This window comes from Mercenaria mercenaria, chromosome 15 (genome assembly GCF_021730395.1).
Source record: "Mercenaria mercenaria strain notata chromosome 15, MADL_Memer_1, whole genome shotgun sequence".
In the NCBI taxonomy this organism is placed as follows: Eukaryota; Metazoa; Mollusca; class Bivalvia; order Venerida; family Veneridae; genus Mercenaria; species Mercenaria mercenaria.
The window spans coordinates 55,940,117-55,963,283 of NC_069375.1; the positions used below are offsets into that span (position 1 = coordinate 55,940,117).

The 23,167-nt window shown below is 33.4% G+C and overlaps 1 protein-coding gene across 1 annotated transcript; it reads left to right on the top strand.

Moving 5' to 3' along the window:
* The first annotated feature begins 3,505 nt into the window (after positions 1-3,505).
* On the top strand, positions 3,506-22,921 carry LOC128549091 (uncharacterized). Its single transcript, XM_053525312.1, has 4 exons — positions 3,506-3,587; positions 3,936-4,007; positions 4,400-4,492; positions 21,750-22,921. Exons 1-4 carry the CDS (start codon positions 3,521-3,523, stop codon positions 21,857-21,859), a joined length of 342 nt encoding a protein of 113 aa, XP_053381287.1. The 5' UTR covers positions 3,506-3,520; the 3' UTR covers positions 21,860-22,921.
* The last annotated feature ends 246 nt before the right edge of the window (positions 22,922-23,167 follow it).

Consider the following 23,167-nt stretch of genomic DNA (forward strand, 5'->3'; position numbering starts at 1 on the left):
TATGCACAATTTTAAAAGAGAGAAAAAAATGATGAAGCTTTCTCAATAGATTCTTATTTCATTCTTCAAGTACAAATAATTAATTACTAATGTCGTCTACACATTTCCTTTATTATTGTTTCGTGAACTTCGATTTGATATTTCAGCCTAAACATCTGTCACAAGACTTTTGTCTCTGTATTATTAATTACTTGATTTCCCAGGACGTAAATCAATGTTCATTGCAAGGACGATTGTTATATCAAAATGCAGCATGAAACTTGTAAACATGCAACAGATGGCTAAAATAACCTTGGTCTAGAAATCAATATAATGCTTACAACATTATTCTTTAACTGCAATATTTAAAAGAGACTTTACCGTAAATGCAGGTTATGAGCATTTATTGCATAATTTATCTGTATCCTAGGTTTTAAGAAATCGAGGTATTACCTCATTTCAAAGGTATTTAGGTGTAGGATATATAATTATTTCATGCATTTAATAATTTTGATTGATGTATTTTTCCGGCAATAAATTTTTGGAAATGGGTGTCAGGGCATAAGAAAAAGGTGACTTAAGTTGAAACTTTGTTTCTTTATACTCCCACTTCCCACGACTGGGTAAAGTAGGGATGAGTAGGTGCCTCTTAGCATAATGACCCAGAAAGTATGTAAATAACAAATTTATGAATTGGTACTAAATTTGCATGACTGTTATACTATGGCAATGCGGATAACAACGCCTAAATGTCAATTTATGAATTTGTTCTTTTTGCTCCCATTAACTCTCTTGATTATGGAATAGATAATTTCTTTTTGTTTGAGCGTAGCGAAATAGGAATAATTAACAAATAATCAAGGCCTTCGGGTGGTTTATCTCTCATTTACCACGGTTCAGAGTTCAGAGTCGTAGGAATTGAACCACGAATGCGTTAGCCCGCGCGGTTAAATACTGAAGCATCTGAACCGTTGTAAATTAGACAATAAATCACAACATTTCCTTCTTCGGTTGACTGGAAATCAAATCGAGCCATGTTAGAATACTTGGGAATTCATAGTTGTTGTTTATCTGTCTAAATTTTACTAGTGATGGACAATTGCCATTCAGCAAATTGTTCTTATGGTCAATAGCAGCTATAGTATATATTCATCTGAAATCATATGTGTATTTAGAATTTTAGATATATTTAGATTTAAATAAGTATTTACAATAACAAGTGCAAGTGGAGCAAGAAAAATCAAAATTTAGAAATTTTGATAGAAATTTTGATAAAAGAGCAATAGCAGTCTGTCGTCACAAAGACTTATAACAAAGTCAAGGACCAAGACCACAGCATACTCATATTCTATGACATTGTCCGTACCTCCATACCCACTCCTGATGAGCTTTTTATTGTTTCTATGGAGTTTTTACCCTTTTTATTTTTGGATCTTAAATGATACTCAGCTGAGTAACCGAGTATGCTACGCTACGCGCATGTGTGTGGCGCGTATGACCCGTGTCTCTCAAGTCAAGTGCAAGGTCACAAAATGATTCATACCTAAACTATTCTGGCATATTTTGCGCACACCACTGTAGCATTCTTGGGCTCGCTTCGGGGGCATTTGTCACTAATAGTGACAGCTCTAGTTATAAAAGATTAATGCATAAAGTTTGTAATGATTATTACTATTAAGTTTCTAAATTAGCCATATCATACCCATCATCGTAGACAGTTTCAATATCCCCCTGGCACAGAATGGTCTGAAACTTTTTCTGAAATCATTCTGTTGCTCTAAAATTTGAAAACAGAGAGTGATAAGAGTACCACACATTAATTAACTACAGCACATCCCTTGGGGTAGACATACGTAAAATAATCTGCGACCTTTAATATGCCCACTGAACATAAATAAATCACATAAAGTTATAAAACGGTCTCCGTAGCAGTTGGTTTGAAAATCAAAGACATCTTTTGGCAACACAAACAAAATCATTATTACCGCTACATAAACTGAGAAATTTAAGTCCGCAAATAGATAGTGAAACAAAGTCCTGATATTCATATATGAGCTTAATTCAGTTCAAGTCAGTTCTTGCCGACGTGTGTTCGGTCGGTAAATAACACTACAGGGTATTTCAAAACATAATTAATTAAGAGAAATACTTGTGAATGTGAATATTCGTGGTTAAATAAACACACTATAATTATTTGACCATAACGTCATTGTTGTTAAACATTGTATATATAAAAATATTTTAATACTTTCTGAATAAAATTAATTGATTTTTCTTTTTGTCCGGGTTTGCAAACGTATAAAACATTGTATCAAGCCTGTGCTTCGCCCTGGGGTCCACACTTTAGAGGTAAGTGTGCAAACCTTTCACTTTCCAGACCAAAAGGGTTCAAAATTCTATGTCAAATTCTGAACGCAAAATGTGAAAGATGAAAAAACTTGCCTTAGCTGCAAACATTCATGCTAGAAATAGTAATAATCAAACCTTCTGATGGCTAGTGATCGTGGAATATACATGCTGGAAATTTGAATAAACTAATTTTTCTACTAAGACATCTGCGGCGGATGTGGTTAAGGTCGCTGAGGCAACATTACTTGCATCTCACATCTGCGGAGACAAGCATTGCTTCGTTTATTGTTTTTACTGTTATTCATTTACAAGATACAGCAAACATATCAGACAATATCATTTTTATACAATAAGCATTTTGTAAGATACTGAACGTACCTGAAAACTGATTACACGGATTGTTGTGCAAATGAAAATATGCCTTTTTGGAACTTCAACGAGCGGGGAAAGAAGCCTAAAGATGTACCAAACATTTCAATTTTTTTTTCAGATAAATACGAAGCTGATATGACATTGGCGTTCTATTTTCGTAACTTTATCAATTATGCTTTCCATTTTAACAATAAATATTCAAAATAACTCGAACATCTTTAATAGATGCAACTTTGTGAAAGCACAAACATATTGAAAGAGTTTGACCTAAGAAATAACCCAACACCTGTCTGAAAGTAATATACAGGTAATATTGATGTGCAGGTACCGCGCCGACGAACGGACTTTCTTGTCCAAAGCAGTCCGGATACGGCATTCAGCCTTTGATGAAACCTACTAAATTTACAAAGTCAATATTCAACAACAACAACAACAACAACAACAACAATAATAATAATAATAATAATAATGACATCGTATTTATAACGACTACTTTTTAACGAGAATGATATATTTGGCTAAAAGCCAGGCTACCATATGGTTCTCTAAACACAAGGCTTTTCAAATGAAAAGCATGCATATGAATAACGAATTGTGAACAAACTTGCCTCTAGTGCCATGAAAATATCACTGTAACAGTGTGTAATATTATAAGAAAAACTCGATATCTGAAAATATCAGAAGTTACAAATACAGCTGAAAATCTTCTAACGCACCACTTACATTTTTATCGTTTTGCCAATGTCTTTAAACAATTACCTTAAGTATATCTATCTGAAAGTACATTGTATAATACAGGTAAAATTGTTTTGCAGGTACTATGGCGATGGCTAGATATTCGCCTCAAATGCAGTTCGGATGGTACAATCCACCATATCCAGGACAAGGTAAGTTCACCGAGAGCTGAGTAACATTTCCTAAGTCAATATTCATAAAATAAAAACAATAAATTATAATACATGTAATACAATTGAAACATGTAATAATAATACAATAGAACCTTCTGTTTCGAACAGTTAAATTTTTTTCTAACGTATCACTTACATTTTCATCATTTTGCCAATGTCTTTTAAATAATTATCTAAAGTACAAGTACATTTCAGAAATCTAGCATACAATTCGACACTCATTAATGCGTCCGTTTTTTGAAAGCAAACGAAAATTTCTAATGGTTTGCACTAGGAAATAACCCTTCATCTATTTGAAAGTATAGTAAAGGTAAAATTGTTTTGCAGGTACTATGCCGATGGTTGGATATTCGCCTCAAATGCAACCCGGATACAACAATTCTCCATATCCAGGACAAGGTAAGTTCACCGAGAGCTGAGTTACATTTCTTAAGTCTATATTCATGAAATAAAAACAATAAATGATACAACTTTCATGTCTAGTTGCCTGGATGGAAAAGTGCGTTCTGTCCAGGGTGAATATTTCGAGGGACTGTTGTAAGCAGTATGCTTAAATACAAGTCTTTCTGTATTTCATATGGACAGTCTGAATCTTTTCTGTATTACCCTCGTAAGTTATGCTAGCTTCGCAACACTACTAGATATATATTCCATTTCAACAAGGAATACTTGATTAATGTTATATATTATTGGAAACTATATTTGTTAATGCAAACGCAATTTTATAATGGCTTGCCTTAGAAAATAACTCGTCTATCTGAAGGTATTATACAGGTGAAATTATTATGCAGGTACAATGCAGATGAATGGATATCCTCAAAATCCGCTTTTCGGAAACTACAATAACCCAAATCCTGTATCTGGCAATTCTTTAATGGCACAAGGTAAGTTATGTTACATTTCTTAAGTCAATGTTTAACTGAATAACAGAAAATGGTAAATGAAAGACTCGAATTGAAATAACATTTTGTGAACAACCTAATCTTTAGCTGCTCGAAAATATAATGTATCTAGTATTAAAACAAAAGGACTCGATATCTGGGCAATATCAGAAGTGAGGGTTATGTGTACTTATTTTATACAGTCAAACCTGTCTATAAAGACCACCCTTGGGAGAGCCAAAATATTGTCTCTATTGGGAGGTGGTCTTTATTCACGGGTTAGAATACACTGTAAATGTTACAATGAGAAACAAAACATGTGGTCTTTAGAGTCAGGTGGTCTCTGTTCAGAGGTGGTCTTTAACACAGGTTTGACTGTACATTGATTAATTACAATTATTCTGACAATCTTATCAATTAAATTACAAAAAAATAATTAATTACAATTATTCCGGATAAGGAATTAATGATAATTAATTTTCATCATTAGTTTTAATCATGCCTTAAAATTTCCACTGGATTCTATTGGCAAAATAAAACGTTTCAATGCAGCCAAGTTCATGGTGTGCCTAAGCAAACAAGACTAATAATGTTTTTCCTACAAGCTGGCCTCTGTACTATATTAAGTGACACTAATGCATTCACTCAGAAATCGCTTTTCAGTTACTTAAAATTATTTCATACTGGTAAACAGTACTGGACAAAAACTTGTTTCCCTGATATTTTTTCATCAAGAATAAATTACTATCAAATACTGATACATTATTTTAGCAATACAATATTTTCTGACAAAAAGAAATGCAAAGGACAGCTTTTGTGTAGCAACCACAATTAAAGTTATTACAGACCAGAAATGCACCTTAAAGCTGCAAGTGATAAAAGAATACAAAAGATGTTGACACTTTGTTATTTCTAGCACAATAGGTATAAACTGACTACTTTACAGTGTGAAATTTCACCTGAGCACTAATAGATGAGGCACAATAATAACGAATAATTAGATTTAATTGTCAATAATTGGTCAAATCTGAGTCAGTAATTAATTAATTACAATTATTTTAATTGACTTTTGTCTCAATTATTAATTACTTTCAATTATTTCAGATCTGTTAAATAATTATAATTAATTAAGTTATAATCATAATTAGCATGATTAGGCTCAAGCCTTCAGAAGTTGTGTAAACAAATCTTCTCACGCATCATTAAAATGCTTGCGATTTCGCCTGAAGTAAAAGTTTGCAATCTGCTTTACATTTAGGTGCATATTTGGCCAACTAGAGTAACATAACAAAATAAGTCTAAATAACTGCTTCACAAGAACCACCTTATGATTCTTCACCATAACTGGACAGTTGCATTTTGGATAGAACTTTCTCAAGTGTGTCCAAACAGTGCGCTTGTTTGCGCTTTTACCTTAAACCAGAAACAAGACAAGTAATAGAAAGAGCTCAAGGGTAAACGATTTGTACGAGGGGGCGTAGCCCCCGAGTATAAATCGTTTACCCGAGCGTTTTAATGCTCTTTCTGTTTTGTATCATAGCCATCCGTATATGGTAGTTCAGTAGGCGTTCCGCATTGCCATATACAGCAGTTCAGTGAGTACTTAAAATCCTTGCTTTACAAATGTGTAAAGCTCGGGCAAAATAAACCAATGCGAGCGCAGAAAATCAATACAATGTACTTCGCTGTTTGCTTTTAGAGACACGCCCATACACGCTGGCATACTTTCCTATCCAACAGTGCGGTAACTAGCGTGCGAGTATTTAATACCTGCACACTTTTAGTTACCGCACCCAGCGCTCAGTGTATACGATTTACCTGCACCAAATTTGTTAAGAAAAAACACCGAGCTATGATACAAGTGTAAATTCCACGGAAACCAAATTTCAAACAATGCATCACTCCAACAGGCTCGTTTTGAAAAAGGGTCATGTTCTTTTATACATATCTGACTGCATCCAGTCATGCCATTCAAAAGTACAAGCATAAGAAAAGTACATGTGTTATTGCTCTATATAATTTATGATTCTTTAATAAAAGCTACCTTAACACAAAATAGGTTATTTCCTATTTTTTGTAACAATGACCCAAAATACAATCCAAAGCCAGTCCCCATTTTTCTATTTTTAGTTACACAATGACATTAAAATTACAACAAAAAAGAAAAAGGAAAAAATGAATTGTTGGATCTCAGTGGGATTTTTAACCGACATACTTAAGTTCCACAGCACAAAGACCTATTTTTTTTCAATTATGACCCCATTTTCTATTTTAAGTTAAAATGACATTGACCCTGACTCAGGCGACCCAAAATACATTCCTAACATTTGTGTTTGATAAAAGCTATCAATATATCAAATATACTATTATAGTATACCCAAACTAAAGATATTGAGTGGAAACAATTTTTCTATCTAAGTAACAGTGATCCCAAACATCATCTAAAATAAAAATAAAAGTAATCCTTCAGATAAGCTTGCTGTACACAAAGTTTGGTTGCATTAAGTAAGTCCAAACTAAAATAATAAAGCGGAAACCACCTTTTTGATGATCACATTGACAAAAAATAACTTTTTTCAGGCACCAAAGAGGGTAACCCAGTTTATTTTCAGAAAAAAAAAAATACATATACAAATTGATGACATCTATTTCTTGTTACCATGTACTACATATATTGTATGAAAGATAGCACATCAACAGTAGTGAATCTATTCTTATATTGTCAATAAATAATATAAGCGAGATAATTCAGTTTGCTAATATCAATAATATGTAATACCATTTTTAGTTTTCAAATTATGAACAGTATCAATATCAAATATATCCTATAAGAAGTGATAAATTTTAGATTAGAAATTTTTGTTAAAAATGAAACAAGTCTTGCGAAAAGGGAAAAGCCAAAAAAAAAAAAAAAAAAAAAAAAAAAAAACACACGCACAAAGAAAAAGAACGAAATTCGAAATGCAAGACTAAGATGATAGGACTTATAGGGTTTTTTTTTCAATAACGGGAGAAAACACTTTTCTTACTTATTTTCAAATCCAGATTGTCCTTCATCATACAAGATACTTTGTATTACAATAAAAGGGAAAAAATAGAAAAGAATAAACAAAAGGCTGAATGTCATCATGCAGTCTGGAGAAATGTTATTTATCAGGCTTCAGTGTTATATACACACTAATATAAAAGCGAGCACACGAAAAAAAGGAAGGGTGCAGTATCGAGGGATCCCCAGGCCTCTATAAAAACAAAGAATAAAATATTAATTCTGATTTGTAATCAATGCCATATATTCGCTCCATTTTCTATCAAACTTAGGTACCTTGTTTTCTTTCATTGCATTGTATAACACAGTCTGTAAAAGTAAATTAAATTCTTTTTTCAATACATTGTAATAATAATTGTAAACTTGGACCTGAGTTTTTAAATTTACAACGATATATATTGAATTTGGTCAAGAAAATAAGATTTATGTTTGCTTTATCTAATTTTTCACTACCTAGAATTATGTCTGCTATTGACCAGTTGTATTCACATCCGAACATTTTAAGTTAATCCACCTTTTGACATTTTGACATCTAAGTGTTCGTTAACTGATAATTAAAAAAAAAAGATGTTTAATGGATTTAGTTTAATTTCCACAAAAGGAACACCGGTTTTAATTTTTAATTTTCATTTTTGTCGAGCCCGCTTGCGGTGAACTCGATATAGTCGCCACTTTCAATGTATCTGCGTGCGTCCGTCCGTGCGTGAGTCCGTCCGTCCGATTTTGTCCGGACCATAACTTTGACATGCATGAACCAGTTTTGTTTATATTTGGCATGAATGTTTACCTCAATGAGAAGGCGTGTCATGCGCAAAGCCCATGTTCCTATCTCAAACGTCAAGGTCACAGTTGGAGGTCTAAAGTCAAATTGAAGTTTGTCCTAAGCATTTCGTCTTCATGCATGATGGAATTTTGATGTAACTTGGCATGAATGTTCTCTATTATGAGACGGAGTGTCATGCGCAAGAAGCAGGTCTCTAGGTTCAAGGTAAAGGTCACCCTTGACAGCTGGCGGGTTCGACATTCTGCCCCTGGGCATACCTGTTTGTAGTAAGTAATTTGTTGAAAGAATCCTACGATCGATTTTATACTGAAACCACTGTTATTTTGAATCTTTGGTAATTTTGAAAGAAAGTTTGTATGTGTATTTACAATTGAAATTGGCATGTAAATGAAGTTCATCATTCCATTTTCTTTTTGAATTGAGAAGTATATTTAAATATAATATAAGACGTAGTCATAAATGTATCTGCAAACTTTCTTTTGGTTATTAATTAGTTTTATTGGCAAATTTTTTAAATGATTTTCTTCCTTTTTCCCTAAGTGTGGAAAAGCCATGTTAGCTAGAAACGCTCTAAAAGATTTAATAATATTTTGGTACTGTAAAAAGTTTGTGTTTATATTATATTTGTTTGAGCAATCATTATAAGAATACAAGTTGCCATCACTGTTCAGAAAGTCTTTCTCTAGAATTACTCCTGTATTTACAAATCTTAAGTAACAAAAACTAGTGCCACCTATTTTAAACATAGAGTTATGCCAAACAGGCAGAAAACAAATTTCATTTCATGTCTTTGGATGTTGCGTAGTGAGAAATATTAGTCCTTGAAAAAAATCTTTCCGAAACTGGATTTTATCTGCTTGAATTTTAATTTTCAAATAGTCATCACCAAACTTACTAAAGTTTAAAAGTAAAGGAAATATCTCCTTTATAAAATTGAAGTACTTGGTATTATATGTCATTAATCTTCTCATCCAAGTCATTTTAAGGATGTCATAAATATTTGTATATTCACTAGTCTAAGTCCTCAATAGTCAAAACTTTCAGTTACAATATCTCTCTTTATCTTACCTGGTCCTGAATTCCATAAAAAAAAATTAAAGAAAGAATTTTGTATTGATTTCAAAATATCTGACTTTGGATTTGGTAAACTCAAAATAAGGTGATTATGTTTTGATAAAGCTAATGTCTTAAGGTATTAGGCCCATAATAGAGTACCTTCTTTTTGAAGAGTATTCAGTTCATACCATAAACCTACTTTGACTGCAAGTTTTAGGGTGTCTATATGTGTGGAGGGGCTGGAGGGGAGTGGGGGGGGGGGGGGGGGGGGTCGGTTCAAGCTCCACTGGGACCAAATTTTTCTCCTCTTAATTTCCTTTTTATCTAATACGTTTTCACTTCTTTCAAGACTTGTTATTGATTTATTGCATAAAAGTGGGAAAAAATCATTTGATAAGCGATTTCTTGCTGTTCAAAGTGAATTTACCTCTGAAACAGAAGGGGTAGAGTTAGACATCTTTAAAAATACTGAGTTACATACGGTAAAAGTTCTTTATTTTGCCTTCAATCTTTAGATTACATATTGTGGGAGTTAGAATTCTGTCGCATTAAACCCGTTTACTTGAAGCATCCTAGAAAAATGATATTGACAGTTTTATTTTAAGTTTTATAATTGTTTACCAATAGTTTGATGTTTCTTTTATGAAAAATAATGGTATAATGAATTCTCTGTAAACGTTTTAGATAAAGGCCATCACTTTGAAATTTTTCGCCATTTGAGCTTGAGGATATACCATAAATTACACAAAATTTATAAAAAACGGCATGGTAAAAGTGTAAAAAAATTTGCAACACAATGTAAAACACGGTCAGCTGTAAGAATATACCAAGCAAATGCCATTTTTTAAACATTACCATTAGGGGCCTAATACCTTAATAACAACATTTTTTTCCAATTGGTGCGATTATTCTTTTTGACCATTGGGTGAATAATCTTTTAATTTCTTCCTCTTTGGTGAGATAGTGTTAGCATTAACAATTTCATTTAAATTTATTGTAAAATTGACACTAAGCAGTTTAAAACATTTCAATTCCCAATGTAAATCAAGTTCTGGACAAATTCTAAGATTACTGCCTTTCTTTGAACCTATCCATAATACTTTTGTTCTCTCCATGTTAACTTTTAAACCTGAAATCTTAGCATAAAATTTAAAAGTTTGCATGGTGTAGTATAGAGACTTCTCAGATCAATCTAGCATTATAGTTGTATTATAGTTGCATACTGAGACAACAGAAATTCTACATTATCTAACTTTATTCCTTTTATATTGAGTTTTTTTAGCTCACCTGTCACAAAGTGACATGGTGAGCTTTTGTGATCGCGCGGCGTCCGTCGTCGGTCCGTGCCCGCGAAATGATGGTTAAGTGACTGCATAACGGTACTTTCTCTTTGATGTCATTCATTCCGTTCTGTTTATGTGACCTTTTTCTTTTTTTTGTGACTGTTAGAACAATAGAGAGAACAATGGGGGTGTCACATAAATATCGTTTCGTTAGAACTTCCGTGCGTGCGTCCGTGCGTGCGTCCGTAAACTTTTGCTTGTGACCACTCTAGAAGTCACATTTTTCATGGAATCTTTATGAAAGTTGGTCAGAATGTTCACCTTGATGATATCTAGGTCAAGTTCGAAACTGGGTTACGTGCCATCAAAAACTAGGTCAGTAGGTCTAAAAATAGAAAAACATTGTGACCTCTTTAGAGGCCATATATTTCAAAAGATCTTCATGAAAATTAGTCAAAATGTTCACCTTGATGATATCTAGGTCAAATTCGGAACTGGGTCAACTGCAGTCAAAAACTAGGTCAGTAAGTTTAAAAATAGAAAAACCTTGTGACCTCTCTAGAGGCCATATTTTTCAATGGATCTTCATAAAAATTGGTCAGAATATTCATCTTGATGATATCTAGGTCAAGTTTGAAACTGGGTCACGTGTAATCAAAAACTAGGTCAGTAGGTCAAATAATATAAAAACCTTGTGACCTCTCTAGAGGCCATATTTTTCATGGGATCTTTATGAAAGTTGGTCTGAATATTCATCTTGATGATATCTAGATCAGTTTCGAAACTGGGTCAACTGCGTTCAAAACCTAGGTCAGTAGGTCTAAAAATAGATAAACGTTTTTGACCACTTTAGAGGCCATATTTTTCAATGGATCTTCATGAAAATTTGTCTGAATGTTCACCTTGATGATATCTAGATAAAATTTGAAACTGGGTCACGTGTGGTCGAATCTAGGTCAGTAGGTATAAAAATAGAAAAACCTTGTGACCTCTCTAGAGGCCATACTCTTCATGAGATCTTCATGAAAATTGGTGAGAATGTTCACCTTGATAATATCTAGGTCATGTTCAAAACTGGGTCATGTGCCTTCAAAAACTAGGTCATTAGGTCGAATAATAGAAAAACCTTGTGACCTCTCTAGAAGCCATATTTTTCAATGGATCTTCATGAAAATTGGGTCATGTGGAGAAAGTCAGCGATTCAGGACCATCATGGTCATCTTGTTTTAAAAAGTATTCTAAGAATTTGCACATAGTGTAAAGATATAGGGGGATAACGGATCGCCCTGACGGCAACTACGTTGAACATTAAACCAGTCAGAAAGATGTCCATTTATTGTAACACAAGACTGTATATGTTATAAAACAATTTTACCCATTTTATAAAACATTCCCCTAAATTAAAGACATCTAACACTTTATACATAAAAGACCAAGATAGGGAATCAAAAGCCATAACAAGATAAATCACAATATCATTCCTGGGACCTGATGCTCATCTGTAAAATGCATAATTTCATAAATTAGTCTTATGCTATCGCCTGTATATCTTACAGACAAGAAGCCTGTTTGATCTTCACTTATAAGCTTCTTTAGAAAATCTTTTAAGGCGCAATTTTGTAAGAGACATCTAACAAAGAAATAGACCGCCATTTTTTATGTACTGTTTATATTTATCTTCTTTTGGAATGCAGGTTATGACCTCTGCTTAAAAGAAACTGATAATTGTTCTGTGTCAAAAACATGATTAATTGACCTGACTAGAAAATGACAAATATCATTCCAAATACATTTAAAGAATGCTTTTGTAAAACCACTGCTGCCTTGGGAAGAGTCATTTGACATTTGTTCAAGCTTGTCAACAGTTCATTATAATTCAGATGACGTTCGAGACTTAGTTTTTTTTTTCTTCATTCAGTTTATGTAAAACTATATCATAACGCTGATTATAATATTACGCTCAATATTTTCCGTCTATTTAAAAGCATATAAATTTTTATAATGGCTTTCTACTTGTTTCAAAATTTCTGTTTGACTCATTGATAATAACCCAGAAGAAAAGTATAAAGAGTTCATTTATTTAGATATAAAGCTTTTATTCTCTAAGTTTAAAAACTATTTTGAAGGCTTTTCTCCCTCAGAAATCCTTGCATTTTCTTACTTCTAATTTCGGACAATTCTTACTTTTGTACTTCTAACAGAGGGCAATCAATATCATTTTGTTTTTCTACAGCTTCATTTTTTACCAAAAGTTTGTCTAGCCGTTTGTCTTCATGTTTCTTTTTATAAGAGGAAGACCATATAGTTTTTCCCCTTATTTCCATTAAAACAGTTTCAAAAATAATTTATCATCTATATAAAATTTTATATTTTCATGTCTTATTTTTTCTAAAGTCTTGTCTGTACGTTGCATATCTGACGCGTATTGTATTTTAATTTTGTTAATAAGCTTTTTAAATTGCTCGACATAGTGAATGTCTAACAGCGAATTATTAAATTTCCAACAAGATTTACCCTTTTTAAATTTACCTAATAGAATTCTTATTAGTGAATGATCCGTTCTTTATCTCGGCTCAATTGCAATCTTACTCATATCTGTAAAAGGATTATAAGAGATTATGAAAAAGTCTAGTCAAGCTTTCTTAATTGGATTTCTATTAAACTAAGTAATAACTATATTTTTTCTTCCATATTTTGCTCCCTCCAGCTGTCAGTTAGATTACATTCTAGTATAATTCCAAGGACAACGTCTTGTGCTTTGAGATTATTTATATTTATATAATTAAAATAATCAGTATTTGGATTTAAAACTAAATTATAGACACCTACCACATTACATGCATTATCAAGCTGTAAAATCTTATCTTTAATATTTTTTGTGAAAAATTTTTGGTTCATCTCTATTTGTGCCATATAGGCAAATAACAGTGATATCAATAGTTGTTATGCTTGCAAGCGTGCAGGATAAGTAAATTGCAATTTTGACCTGTTTCACAACTTTTAAATTTGAATTCAAGAAATGTTGTTTATAAATATTTCTACCCCTCGTGACTTTCTATAATAGTTACTGAAATAACAATCGTAAGATAAGATAAGATATGTTTATTTAAGTCTCACTTTGCATGATAATTATACATAATACATATTAAAATAACATCAGATATTAAAACATGCTAACCTTTCTAATCAGAAATATGAGACTATAATCTATTCACAAATAGCTAAAATATTTAAGAACTTCCTTATATTTACATACTAACTTTTATAAGCATAAAAACTTTTAGTAATTTAAAAGCTTTTTAAAAATGTACAGCCAAGTTAGTACACCGTAATATATACGTATTTATACATTTGTACTTATTCAATGATATAAAAGAATTCACCTGTATATCTACACTGTGTACGAATATAATTAACTTCTTTATCAATGAAGTGTGTGTCTTGTAGAGAGTATACATTATATTATTTTCCCTTTTAAGTAATTAAAGAGACATCTTTCATCTTTCTGCTACCCCCTAATCCTTGCACATTCGTTGAAACAGTGATATTGAAAAAATAATGAAAGAATAAATTAAATTGAAGTCTGTGTGTTTTATATCATATCTAACAAGCTATGAATTTATGTATTAACATCTTACTGAACTAATATTCACATTTTGTTTAAACTGTATCATTTAAATATCAGCTACCTTGATTATATTTGTTCTGAATAATAATCATACATTAATGATAGTCATGCATAAATATACAGTGGTACATTCTAACAACTAGACATATCCATATATCAGTTGTAGTACCACAGGTGTTTATCAGTATCCCTGCGATATTTTAGAAGAAACCTACAAAAAAACCCCCGCACTTCTTCTTCTCGTACGCGAAGCACAACATTGTTGAATACCGGATGGATGTGTAGTCATAGCGATATTGCATGATGCTGTGGTTCGTTAAGAGAGTGCCAATGGCCCAGCACCTCTGTCTTTAACTCTCTAGGTTTCTTTCGGGGTACCTAACCCTTAGTTCCGTGTTAAAACCCTATCCTGAAAACACAGGAGCTATTTGTCCCATAGCTGCGGGTCTGTTCATAGGCATCGGGCGTGTCCACACACCGTTGGACCTGGCATACCACATGTCTGGAGGCAGACCTCCTCCGAGTCCCCTGCAGTTCTACCTGAAGCCGCAAGGTGCTCCGTTACCGTGTGGCGCCAACTGGGAGGCACTGCAAAAGGGCTTGTCTGCAAAGAGGATATGTACTGGCAGGAAAGACTTACACAGTCGGCTTCTTGTTCACCAGAAGGCTAGCCAGCGGTGGAGGCTGTAAGCGGAAGATGACAAGCACACAACACACAGTAAACAACACTTGACGCATCAGCAGACCAATGCTACACACACCGGCCCTTAAAGCCCTGCTCCGCGGCTATTCAAATTCTATTGTGTGTATGTCTAACAGACACAAAAAATACTTGTGTACAAGTTTGAGCAATATAATCACTAACCTGTCTATATACATAGCCTTGTCTATATGAATTGACATATAGTAATGTCTCACAAAAGGTGTACTAATCAATATTAAAAAATTGTCTGTATGACAAGAATCAATGACAAAGCATTGTCATGTAATGTAGCAAACATAACTTCAATTGTACAGCTTTGAACACTAAATGCAGTACATGTTTGTCTACCTTTAATAAAGCAACCATGTCATGTAATGTAGCACAGAAAATAATTCAAGAGTCATCTTTGAACACTAAATTCAGTATATGTGTGTCTTTCTATTAAAAAGCAACTGTTTCATGTAATCACGACATTGTCTATGTGAAAAGCACACCGGAAAATTTGCATAAAATCACTTCCATCAGTATTTATCTGTTTGGCTATCACTGTGATAAAGCAACCGTTTCATGTAACATATCAATTAAAAACTTTGTGTACAACTTGGAAAAATATTGAAGCGTACATCTTTGAAAACTAGAATCAATGAAAAAGCAGTTGTTTCATATAATGTAACACAAAAAGCTTTAATTGTACAGCTTTGAACACTTAATTAGGTATCTGTTTCTCTATCTTTAAAAAGCAACCGTGTTATGTAATGTTGCGCACGCGCGCGCGCAAAACACACACACACACACACACACACACAAACACACACGCGCACACGCACGCACGTACGCACACACACACACACACACACATACAAAAACAATTTCAAGTGCACAACTTTTCACATTGAAGTCGGTATTTGTCTGTATGGTTATAGTTGTAAAAAGAGACCGTTTCATATAATGAAGTAAAAAAAATTAAAGTGTACATCTTTGAACACTGGTATAAGCATTTGTCTGTATGGCTATTACCATGAAAAAGCAACCATGTCATGTAATGTAGCACGAAATAAAAGAATTCCAAATGTACATCTTTGAACACTAAAATCAGTATTTGTCGGTCGCCACGAAAAAGTAGTATTTGTAAATATGGTTATCTTCGTAAAGAAAACAACAAAAACGTATCATGTAATGTAGTATAAGAATTAAAGCGTACAGCTTTAAACACTAAAAGCAGCATTTGTCTGTACAGCTATCAGCATAAAAAGCAACCGTATACGTAATATAGCACAAAAGAAGACATAAAAGTGTATATTAAACTTTGAATACTAAAATCAGTATTTGTGTGGCTTATCGCTATAACGTTAGAAAAGCAATCGTTTTGTAACTAATGTAGCACAAGAAAAAAACTTAAAGTGTACAACTTTGATAAAATGAACACTGAAATCAGCATTTCTCTGTTTATTTTTTTTAAAGTGTACCGCTTTGAACATTTAAATCAGTACTTAACTGTATGACCATCACTGTGAAAAGCAACTGCTCCATGTAATGTAGCACAAAAATACTTTTAAGTGTGTAGCTTTGAAAATAAAAATCAGTATTTATATGTATGTCTATCACTTTAAAAATCAACATTTTAATGTAATGTTGCACCAATACTTTAAGTGTACAGCTAACAACATAACTATTTTAAGTATTTTTCTGCATAGCTATCGCCGTGAACCAGCAGTCGTTTCATGCACAGAAAATACTTTAAGTGTACAACTCTGCATATTGTTATAAAACGTAACCGTTTCATGTAATTTGGTACAAGAAACTAAAGTGTACAGCTTTGACCAATAAAATCAGCATTCATTTTGTCTGTAAGGCTCTCAACATGGCAAAGGAGCCGTTTCATGTAATGTAGTACAAAAAAAACTAATGTGTACAGCTAAAATCAGTATTTATCTGTATGGCTTTCGATAAAAAAGTAGCAGTTTCATGTAATGTAGTACCAAAAACCGGAAGTGTACTGCTTTGAACACTAAAATCAACATTTGTCTGTATGACTATTCATGAAAAAGCAACTGTTATATGTAATATAGCACAAAAAAACTTCAAGTCTACAGCTTTGAACACTCAATTCAGTATCATTCTGTCTTTTATGACTGTTACCATGAAAAGGCATCCCTTACTTATAATGTAGCACAAAAAGGACATTGTACAACTTTGAATACTAAAAGTAATATTTGTATGTCACGTTACTATCACTTAAAAAGCATCCTTTTTATACGCCCGAAGGGACGTATTATGTTATGACGCTGGTGTCCGTCCGTCCGTCTGTCCGTTAGCAATTTCGTGTCCGCTCTGTAACTCTTGAACCCCTTGAAGGATTTCAAGGAAACTTTACACAAATGTTCACCACACCGAGACGATGTGCAGAGCGCATGTTTTGGATGTCTCGCTTCAAGGTCAAGGTCACACTTAGGAGTCAAAGGTCATATCAGTTTGTTTCGTGTCCGCTCTGTAACTCTTGAACCCCTTGAAAGATTTCAAAGAAACTTGACACAAATGTTCACCACACCGAGATGACGTGCAGAGTGCATGTTCCGGATGACTTGCTTCAAGGTCAAGGTCACACTTAGGGGTCAAAAGTCATATCAGTTTGTTTCATGTCCGCTCTGTAACTCTTGAACTCCTTGAAGGATTTCAAATAAACTTGACACAAATGTTCACCACACCATGACGACGCGCAGAGCGCATGTTCCGGATGACTTGCTTCAAGGTCAAGGTCACACTTAGGGGTCAAAAGTCATATCAGTTTGTTTCGTGTCCGCTCTGTAACTCTTGAACTGCTGGAAGGATTTCAAAGAAACTTGGCAGAAATGTTCATCACATTGTAACGATGTGCAGAGCGCATGTTCCGGATGACTCGCTTCAAGGTCAAGGTCACACTTGAGGGTCAAAGGTCATATATGATTTTGCTTTGTGTATATTGCTCTGCATTGCAGTGCTCTTGTTTTTATTTGGCAGATCTCTTTTTTGTACTTACAATATTTTTTTTTTAATTACTTCCCTTTTATGTTACTATAAATAGCTTATTTTGAAACTTTTTTATTATTGGCTGTAGGGAAAAACCGAGACCACTTTTCTGTGGTACAACATGGATGGTACCTCCAATTTTAAGGTGTATTTTTACATACCTGTACCTGATAAGGATTTTTTTGTAGACTTTGAATATTTTTTTGTGGACTTAGATTTGTTTTTTGAAGTTTTCCTTTTGTTGTTCCAGTCCTTTGGGGCTGCAACAGTCAAGTTCTTAAAATTTTGCTCCCATCCTATTATGTAAGCCTTCGAGCGTATATTGCCCCGCTTGGCGGCGCTCTTGTTGTAATAATTATCATACTACCCAAACCTAAAGTGTACAACTTTGATAAAATGAACACTAAAATCAGTATTTCTCTGCGTGTGATAAAGCAACCATTTCGTAAAGTGTAGCACAAAAAAACCCCATAAAGTGTGCAGCTTTGAACACTATTTTAAGTATCTATCTGTATGGCTATCACTGTGAAAATATTACCATTTCGTGTAATGTTGCACAAAAAAAGCTTAAATAGTACAGCTTTGAAAACTAACATCCGTATTTGTCTGTATGACCATCACCATGAAAAATATTCTTTTCATGTAAAGTTTTGTTAAAACGTTTAATTACTTAACTGTCTAAAAGTGATTTTGCTAAGTCTGTGTATGAGTCAACTTTTATTTTCTTTCCATTGTTTAATATTGCTATGATTTTTCCTTCATCGGACCAGCAGGTTTAAACTTCCTCCTGTCCAGAAAGCTTTTCGAGCAGTCTTGCATTTTTCAACGTGAGGTCTTCCCTAATTACACGATTTGACCCCTTTAATATTCTCCTTGCAGCAATCACTTTGAGTTTGTGGGTGCAATACACAAATTTGCATATTGCCGGTCTATTCCCATCCACACTAAATGTCTGCACAGCTTAGTGTGTCAATGCCTAAGTGGTCTTTAAAAATATGTTGTACCTTTTTCTCTGATTCTTCACGGGTTTCGTATTTATTTTCGTTATCTATACCGTATATACGGATGCTGTTTCTTCTTGTATATTGTTCTAATTCGTTAAGCTGATACTCGTTATACTTGAGTCTGTCGTAATTATTACAGATTTTTTCATTAAGTTCTTTATTCCTTATTTTAAGTTTTTCATTTTCTTCCATCACTTTCCCGACCTGTACTTGTCGATCACTTTCTGAATTTTTCAACTGATTTATCTCGCACTGAGAATCTTTTACTTTTGACTTTACAGACCTTAACTTAAATAAAGTTTTAGTAATTGTGACCTTGACCTTTACCCAAATGGCATTAAAATGACATGTTTACCACAATAAAAGAATAAAATGTATCTAGGTGGGATTTGAACCGATACCCTTCCGTTCCACAGACCGAGAAGGAGCTTTCGGTCAAACCCTCTAGACCATCGCGCCACCGTGGAATTTTCAAATAAGGTTAGGTTAACTACCCGCCGTTACATGACTGAAATACTGTTGAAAAACGGCGTTAAACCCAAAACAAACAAACAAAGAAAATATGTTAGGCACACAACAAATAACGACATAATGTTCAAAATAGTTTTGAAAAGAAAGTTTGATATTTTCTACAAAACAGAATGTGGACGAGCAAAGTACATGTGATATACTAGTAAGAGAAAATTTATTATTCCAAATATAACTCTTCTCTTGAAAGACACTTCTACTTATTCTGAACAGTTTTGTATACATTTTATGAAAAACAAAGATCTATGATGCCTAAAAACATAAACCAAAAATTCACCTGAGGGACAGTTTCAAAACACTTTACATGAACCTTATTCACAGTGAGAAATTGGCTTACGCTGCATAGGTCCCATAACTCTTTTTTGTATAAAACTGTGCCCCTTTTACGACTTAGAATTTTTTTATTAAGGTTTTATATGTAACCTGGTATTTCAGTACCTACGAATAGAAATGGATTAAAACGTCACACACTTGTTCACTGTGATGATCTGATATGCAGTGCTCAGATGTCATACCTCTATATTGCATTTTTACAAACTTATGCTATTTTTTTCGACTATGCAGTTGTTGGTTATTTTTTGTATGTAAGCTGGTATCTCAGTACCTTCTAATAGAATGGATTGAAACTTGCACAATTGTCCATTGTCATGAGCTGATAGCACAGGTTCCATAACCATTTTTGCAATTTTACAAAAAGATGCCCCCCTTTTCGACTTTAATATTCATTCTATTGACAAAACTGTTGAATAGACGAGCGTTGCTGTCCTCCGACAGGTCTTGTTTTATTATCATCTATTTTCGACTGAAAGTGCCATATCAAGTGTATATCTGCGATACTTTTCTATTGCGATTCAAGAGTACACAAAGAGGACTTTACTACTTTCTAACGGTTGAAGATTTACTTTTGGCACATTGTTTGATTTTCATTTGACTGATAATTTGTGGGGCGATTTGGGTTAAAATCATACGTTCCCCTTCAGGTTTTTTTTATTGCAGCTACAAAATTTGAAAAAAAAACGTTGCAGTTTATATTTCGAAACTTTCGAATTTCATAGGTTGATGTACTCGCACCTCTCAACGTACAAGGTTATTACTATACCTGTCCATTATTAACCTGTACCTGTCCATTCTGAAAGTATCCATTATTTTAAGAATGGACAGTTACAGGTTAATAATGGACAGGTATAGCAAAATAATCGTGTGAATAGAGCGGCATCGGTACAATAACCTATATAATGGACAAAACTAACAAAGGATTACATCACAACCGTGTTTTAATAATTATTAAAAGTGTTCAGTAAGTAATTGTAAAGATACTTTACCAAAAGTAAGTGTTGCATTAGCTATATATACAAGTGGATGTAATCCTCATACTAAACCCATAAAAACTCTTATGAAAGTGGTACTAAAATACGTTAGGTTAACCACTTTAGTGTTACATGTACAGGGTAAGCATAGGATGAAATACATTGAGATGAGGATCAGTAGACAAAAAAATTAAGATAGCACGTGAATTAGGTTTGCTGTAGGAACTTTTTCAGATAAAGAAGAGACTATTATGAGAGACTAAGTACAAAATTTCAAGTATATTTTAAGATGTTTTAATTGACCTAAAGATTTCATGAGTGGATGAATTTAGCATTATTGCGTCATTAAGTGAGAATGACCCATACTGTTTATTCATTCCGTTTGTAGTGAACAAAGTATCGATCAGTTGCCGTTTTAAATATGATCTTTGTGCCTCTAACGTACTGCGTTTGGCATCTGCTCTACTAGAAAGTCATCAGTAACTTAAAAATATTTTAGGCTGTAAGTCTTTTTTTTTAAAAAGCGGCTTAACATTTACAAATTTTAATTTTGGAAACCGATGACTATCATAACATTTTATTACTATAATATCAAGAATAAAGATTTTGACATTGTTTATCTGCATTACTTTTTTCAATACCAGTATGTATAAAAGCCATACCATGGTGCAGCTATAACAACAAACTGTAATACATTTATTTGAATAAAAAATAATGTAACTGCAACAGCATTATCATATAAATTAACAACAACTGATAGTATACGCCTGTAAGTCATTTTAACCGGATTTTGATAGATAAATGGCAAAACGGTTATTACAGTATGAATTTAATACAAGCACTGTAATGCGTGTCAGTATCTTTGCCGCCAACTTATCATTTAAATAACAAAATCAATGTTTCTTTTTGTTACAGGACTCACACCCGCCACTAATATCATAAGAAAAACGTCTACTATAATTATCGAGGGAGACAACAATACTATCAACTATCAAAAGAATGCAGTTGTCCGTGTCCAGATTTAGACGAATCTGGATACTGTGCGAAATGTGGAGGACAAGGAAATTGCGGATATATGAACCTTCAGGTCGGAGTAAAAGGAACCAAGAATAAAATCAATGTCCATTATTAATAACAAAAAGAAATGCAAAATGCTGACATTTCTGCAAGCTTGACTTTCATTTCAAATGTTTCATTACCTTTGACGTCTCTGTTAACTTAGAATCATTTTGTTATTGCTTTATCGTGAATTATTGTTAATTATGTCATTCTTAAATCACTTCCTTGTTTTTTCTTGCGGACATCGTGTTCCGATTCTCTTTTTAACTTGTACGACGACACGCTCTTTAAGCAAGTGCGCAAGTCACTATTTTTATACTGAGTTTGCTTGGCGCTAAAATTGAATTGTTGTGAATTGTTAGCCGTAACTTTTAGATTTTTTTAATAGGAATGATGTATAGCTTTTTATTATAATGTTCGTGTGCCGTCTTGTAATGTAACACTTTGTTGTATCGGTTATACAACCTGGTGAGAAGTTTTCAACAGTGGAGGGTTTCCTTTAGGCACCCCTTCAAACAAGCCTCCAGGTACTGTGGGATTTGTTGGAATTGTTTCGATATAATAGGCCTTGATCGACCTTTATTCGGCACTTCCACTTTGATTAAAAAAAGTTACAGACGTTATTACTTCCTTTTTTCATTTAATTTAATTATTAAATTAAATAATTTCAGGAAGCCTTCAGTAAAAGTACAGCTGTTTTATTGTGCTGTTGTTTTAGCAGCTTTTTTCAGAATTTTTATCTACTTAGATTTTTGCAATCATATCAAGTATTTAGAGTTACTAGATCATACATAATATTTTTCTTGGCATTTCTTAAGTGTTACATCCTCAAGTAGGTTTATTTTCGGCACCTGTAACTTTCGGGTCGGTCATAGGCAGCCCCTTTCGTGTGTTCGTTAGAAATTTATCTCGTCGGACTTTTAGTCAAACAGATTTTACGGTTCTGTTTTATCGCTATTTGTTTTATCATACTTTGAAGCCTTTATTGTTAGGACCCTTTAAAATAAACGTTGCACATTTATAAAACATCTCATTTTGTTTTGTTTTTTTTCTCATTAGTAGTACTTTGTTATCTTAATTTGTGGAAGTCAATCCCTAATCCTGAGAATGCTGTAGACCGTGAAGGCATTACAGCTTAGCACCGGCAAGTTAACGAACGTTCACAATATTTATCGTTTATCGTCGTCTGTTGACTTGCCAAGTAGCCCCTTCTTCATCATTGAACTCTAGTTCCAGTGAGGCACCGTGTACTTAAAGCGCTACCAAGACGCCCT